This window comes from Brassica oleracea, chromosome C1 (assembly GCF_000695525.1).
Source record: "Brassica oleracea var. oleracea cultivar TO1000 chromosome C1, BOL, whole genome shotgun sequence".
In the NCBI taxonomy this organism is placed as follows: Eukaryota; Viridiplantae; Streptophyta; class Magnoliopsida; order Brassicales; family Brassicaceae; genus Brassica; species Brassica oleracea.
Genome location: NC_027748.1, coordinates 24,475,237 through 24,481,641, shown reverse-complemented (window position 1 = coordinate 24,481,641; position 6,405 = coordinate 24,475,237). Strand labels below are relative to the sequence as shown.

Here is a 6,405-nt window from a genome sequence, read left to right as displayed (position 1 = left end):
TTCTTGACGTACTCTGACTGGGACAGTCTTAACACGCCTTTACTCCTGTCTCTGTAGATATCCATTCCTAAGATTCGTCGAGCTGGTCCTAGGTCTTTCATCACAAAACTCGACTCCAACTGATTCTTAAGCTTCTTGACATCTCTCATGTCCTTAGATACTAGGAGCATGTCATCCACATAAAGTAGGAGATACACCAGACTTCCATCAGAACCTTCTGTTGTGTAGACACACACACATCATGCTGACTCCTTTTGTAACCTTGAAGGGTCATGAATTCATCAAACCGTTTGTTCCACTAGCGAGGTGACTGCTTGAGACCGTATAGGGACTTCTTTAGCAAGCAAACATGATCCGGCTTAGACTTGTCTTCATAGCCCTCTGGCTGCTCCATGTAGAAATCCTCTTCTAAGTTTCCATGCAGAAACGCAGTCTTCGCGTCCATTTGCTCTAGTTCCAGGTCTAAGTTCACCACTAGTGACATCAGTGTACGGATATACACGTGCTTGACTACTAGAGCAAACACTTCGTGGTAGTCGATGCCTTCTTTTTCCGTGAAGCTTCGAGCTACCAAACGTGCTTTATGCCTCTTAGGATCTTCTTCAGTTATCTCTGGCTTGATCTTATAAAGCCACTTACAGCTGATTACTTTCCTGTCTTTAGGTCTTTTCACCAATACTCATTTACCGTTCTTGATCAGTGAGTTCATCTCATCATCAGACGCCAAGTCCCACTTCTCCAATTCTGCACTTACCCTTGCTTCAGCATAGTCTTTAGGCTCTTCTACATTCATGAGTTCGAACATAGACAACGCGAAGGCCACTTCAGAACAGTCGTAATCATTGAACTTGACTGGTGGTACTACAGATCTCCTTGGTCTATCTCTGACCAATTGATAGTTGGTCAGACTGGTCCTTGCTTTCTCCACACCAGCTTCTTCGTAGTCTTCTGACTCGCCTTCATCAGCTGAGCTTGTAGTATCTCCTCCTTGATCTGAGCTGCCTACTCTTTCTTGGACAGTTTTCTTCACAAGGGGCATATCTACTTTCAGCAGTTTCCTTCGACGTTCCTTCTTTAATGTCCTTAGGTATGTCCTTGAACATCATGTCTTCACAAAACTTCACGTTTCTGCTGACTACACATTATAACCAATAAAGACACCCTTGACTGCTCTTGGCTTCAGATTTCCTTGATCTGAGTGAACGTACACTACGGAGCCAAACTTCCTCATGTGCTTGTACCATGGCTTCTTCCCAAGCCATATCTCTCCTGGAATTTCCAGGCCTACCGCTGATGTTGGAGATCTGCTGATAGTATACACCGAGAATGCTGCAGCCTCTGACCAAAAGTCATCACTGAGGCCTGATTTGTTTAGTAGACATCACACCTTCTCCATTATTGTACGATTCATCCTCTCAGCTATGCCGTTTTGTTGCGGCGTATAGGCACAAGTCATGTGCCTAGTTATGCCATTTTTCTTGCAAAACCCATCAAACACACGGTTGCAAAACTCTAGACCATTATCGGTCCTAAGGCATTTAACTTTCCTATCAACCTGATTCTTTACAAGCATTTTCCATTCACTAAAACTAGCAAATGTTTCACCCTTAGTTCTAAGAAACCATAGCCAGACCTTCCTAGAATGATCATCTATTATGGATAGAAAATACCTCTTACCAGACAATGATGGATGAACATTATGTGATCCCCAAAATCCGCGTGTATATATTCTAGCACATTAGTAGTATCATGCTTACCAGTACCAAAACTTACTCTTTTGGCCTTTCCCATTATGCAGTGCTCACAGAAGAACTCCGTTCCGACATCTTTCTTGGTTAGTATCCCATTCCTTACAAGAAGTTGAAGGTTCTTGTAACTCATGTGTCCCAAGTGGCTGTGCCAGATTGGTACCTTTAGTCTGAGTCCTTCTGTATTGCAGATCTCTGGAATAACCGTTTCACCATCCAGAATGTAGAGACTGTTTATCAGACTACCCTGCAACGCGACCTTGGAGTTCTTCGTGAAGATGATATTGTCGCCACCTCCACAATGTTTGAAGCCCAGCTTGTCTAAGGTTCCTGTAGAAATGAGGTTTCTGCGGAGGGATGGTACATATCTGACGTTTTGCATCATCTTCACAGTACCACCACGGGCATTTATCTTCACAGTTCCAATCCAGAGCGTCTCCACTGTGTGGAAATCCCCTAATAAGATCTTGCTTGATTGGATCTCCTTGAAATCAGTGAACCAATCACGACGACATGTCATGTGATGAGTACACCCTGAGTCAATCACCCAGTTGTCATTTGCTCCATTTCTAGTCACCATTAAAGCATCCTGAACGTCTGATTGGCTTATGGCAACAACTGCGTCACCATCGCTATCTGGTTCCATTTTCTTCTTTCTCGCAAAACAATCCGCTTTGATGTGCCCCTCTTTCTTACAGTACCAGCAGGTGACTTTCCTAACTATGGACTTGCTCCTGCCTCTGTTTCCACGCGAATCATTGCCCTGCCTGCCTCTTTCGGAAGAGTAAAGAACTGTAGTGGTTCCCTTTTCACTTCTTCCACTATCTTGAATCTCTCTTTGCTTGGATCTTGCAGCCGATATGACTTCTTCCAAGGTGAGGGAATCCTTTCCATACTTGAGCGTGTGCTTGAGTTGATCGTAACTCGCAGGCAACGAGCTCAGGAAGAATATAGCTTGAATCTCGCCTGTGACGCTGACACTCAAGCTTCCCATCTCTGCAACGATTTTAAGAAAATCATCTACGTTTATATCAATACACTTAGCACTATCACATTTAAACGTATAGAACAGAGATTGAACAAATATGCGATTAGGCAAAGACTTAGAGAGATACAACCTTTCAAGTGATGGCCACATTGAGGCTGCAGTAGTGCAGTGCTTGATCTTGCGAAGGACTTGGTTTCCAATGTTGAGTATGATCATATCTTTCGCCTTCTCGTCTTTCTCCAGCTTTACTGGATCAAGAATCGTCTTTGACTCTGAAGTCACGGAGTCATCGTCGTCTCCCTTCTTTCCTTCTTCCTTCTTTGCTGGAACTTTGATCTCGAAGTTATCGTAAGCACGACTTCTTTTAATCCCGATACTCCGAAGTGCGCCATCATTCGAATCGTCCATAGCGAGAAATCGCCGGTTCTGTCGAATAGCTCCACCTCCGCCCGTATCTTCTTCGTCGTCATCGGAACCCTCGGATCTTGACAGCCGAGGCTCTGATACCACTTGTTGTGCGGAAACACTCAGATTCGAGATGAATCAGAGTCTCAATCGAACTCACTAACGCTCGATCTGAATCTCACAATAACTCACGAGAAAACACTCAAAATCGAACAAGTAAAAGAAAGAACAAAGAAGATGAACACACAGTTTTGATCACCCAGGGTATCCCTCAGATGTGGAGAACTAATCCCTGGAGCCAGATTCAATCTAGCAAATCCACTAGAACATAAATCATCTTCTACAACTCTGATCGATCGCGTCTTCTTCTCTCTCAGATCTCTCTCTAATCTGTTACTCTCTCTGAGCTCATATCCTCTTATATATCGAGGACTTACAAAGCCTAACCAAGATTAAGTATTAAACCGGCTCAACACATAACCGTATTTAACCAACAACCTAATCTACCCAAGTAACAAACTTATAACTAACCCGAGAAGACTAAAGCTTAGATCACATATCAACAAGGGTTTAGCTTGGAAAGACGAGGATGACGAACAAAAGATCTCAAACATCGATCGGGAGAAAGTATAAAAAAACTAGCAATAGGGTTTATTTCTGAAAAAAGTGTTATAACAAATTTGTACCGATCGAATGAATTCTTGTGAATCGCTAACTAATTTAGTGTAGTGCAACGTTTTATCATGTTTGGATCAAATATATTGTTACTAGCTATAACCAGTGGCGGAGGCAGAATTTTATTTTAGAGGGGTCAATGTGATAACAAATGTATTTTGCAAGGGTCAATAAACTAAATTCATCAGATTTTTCTTTGGAAATACAAGCAAATTTTTTTTTTTCAAAAATTAACATGGGTCAATTGAACCCCCTTTGGCTCCCCCACTGGCTATAACAAAGTTGCGCGATTTACTATTACGATACACAATTCGGTGACAATGCAATCATAAAACAGGTAATTAATTATGAGCTAAACAAAGATGATCCTTTTTAAAGGGGTGCAGCTGAACGAACGTTGGTGAAGGCTTCTCTGTGCGTCCGGGCAGAAACAGAAGGAGTGTCTGAATCAGAAACTAGATCTGTTTCTGGTGTGGACGCTTCACTTGTAGACCTGTTTCAGGAGGGTCTACCATCCATGCATGTTTACTTACCAGCGGAAATATAAATCAGCTATGCAGTAAGTGCAACATATTAGTTTTCTGGTTGTAGATATAAGATGAAGCTTTTTGTCTTTTGGACACTGTTAGTTTCTGAGCCTCGGGGCTCGTTCTCCTATCCTTTCCGCTGCTTTATCAGAGTCGGATATATAGCTGCAGGTATTGTCTTTGGAAAACAATGATATGCTTCACGGGTTAGTGTCTAAGATGAAGAAGCATTTTAGAATCTTAGAAAGAGAGATTAAAAGAATCTTTTAGGGTGGGGCACTGAAGAACTTGGGAAAAAAATATTTACGATAATTTTATCAAAAGATTCAAAACTCAAGGTCACCAAAAACAAAATCTAACAGAAATTTTTTTTTTCATCATAATGAAACTTAAAGAATTTGAAATAAATTTGATGAAAACCATAACCAAAATTAATACATAATAGAAATAAATATTTTTTAAAAAGGTTTAGAAAAACAAAAACTATATAAATAAAAACTAGTACCATTACGTCGGTTTTAAAAACCAAAATATTTAAAAGATGCATATTAAACCGGGAAAACAGCTAAGACCCGGGAAATTGAACCAGCAGAACCGAATGATAAATCTCCAAACCGTGTTTTTTTCAGACAAGTAAAAGTGTAAAACCGTGTGTTTTTCAGACTTGACACCCCAAGCTACCGAAAAAAAAAATTAGTTTTCGTTTTAAAAGAAAAAAGGAAAATATTAAAATTATTTTCTTCGTTATTTCCTTTGTTTTTGCGAAAACCAAATAAGTCCAGCTATATAAAGAGTAGTAAACAAACGGAGTCTCCTCTCCTCTCACACCCACCACTACTCCTCATTCTCTCTCTCTCTCTCTCTGTCTTTGTCTTGTTTGAGTCTCAAGAAAAAAGATGACTTTGTCAGATGATCTTCCTCCCCAACTCACGAAAGATGTCAAGAGAAGAAACAGAAAAAGAAGAAGCGTGAAAAGCAAAGACGTTGAAGTACTTCTCAGCGTCGCTACAAGAGTCGCTCGTATCGCAAAAGACAAAGGATACTACACCGTCTCTCCCGAAGCAATACGGTGCGTTGAAGTTCTCAGAATGATGAGAAGCTTGCCTCTCACTCCTCGACTCATCACCAGAACTAATGCCTTGCGCTCTCTTCAGTTCCTCGCCACGAATGGTAACCCTAAAATAAGGTCTGAGTCTAAATCTGCTCTTACTTGTTGGGGATGGATTTACATCCTCCTAAAGGTCCATTAGATATTGAACTAGACCCATATTGCTAGGAAGCCCTAGGCTTCATCTTTCTATAAATAAGGAGTTACCTCCTTATGAGAAATGATCTTCTCCTCTTCTTAGACTTTAAGAACATATTTTCATAGAGATTTTGCATTCTAAGGTTCACTTTACCTTTGTAATCATCTTGGTGATGAACCTTCAATCAATGAAATCTCTTTTATATTCTTTTTCCTATTTGATTTCATTTCAAGATTTCTCCTATGCCTCAAGAATCTAATTCTTATTCTTAGATTCTTTTATTGTATTGATTCAACAAACATCAGCAGCATAAACACCATTTTTGGATCAAATAGTATGGTAAATATGTGTACTGTTATATATTTCTTATCAAGTACTGCGATATGTAGTAGATTATAGAGGTGAATTTCACTGCCCATAGTTGTTGTTATGATTATTTGTTATCCTTTAATATACAAACTCAGAGATCTTGTGAGTTTGTTTATTTTATTTGATGAGCTCGTAGGGTTCATTCTGTGTACGAAATTTAATTTTAAAAAAAAAAACTTATCTTGGATTTAGGAGTCGCCGTCAAAACGGAGATCCGTTTACTTCCATTCCATCCCGACGACAACCTGCAACTCCTGGAGAATGGAATGGTTCTCCTAAATGGACGAGGCCGTCGCTGCTTTCTCACATCCGTCGAGTCTCATTCCATGGTCGCCGGTAACGATCTAACATGTGACAGAAGGAGAGAAGAAAAAGATCTTTCACTTGAAGATCTCAGCAAGCCACGGTGGTCTCTGGATAAAGGAAGAAACTTTTTCATGAGCTCT

General features: G+C 40.5%; 1 protein-coding gene across 1 annotated transcript; it reads left to right on the top strand.

Annotated features, from left to right (window-relative positions):
• The first annotated feature begins 5,239 nt into the window (after positions 1 to 5,239).
• On the top strand, positions 5,240 to 5,593 carry LOC106335657. The gene has a single exon (XM_013774244.1). It carries the CDS (start codon positions 5,240 to 5,242, stop codon positions 5,591 to 5,593), a length of 354 nt encoding a protein of 117 aa, XP_013629698.1.
• The last annotated feature ends 812 nt before the right edge of the window (positions 5,594 to 6,405 follow it).

Bases quoted from the DNA above. Each gene is read 5' to 3' on its own strand.
- LOC106335657 (XM_013774244.1), top strand. From the start codon at position 5,240: ATGACTTTGTCAGATGATCTTCCTCCCCAACTCACGAAAGATGTCAAG.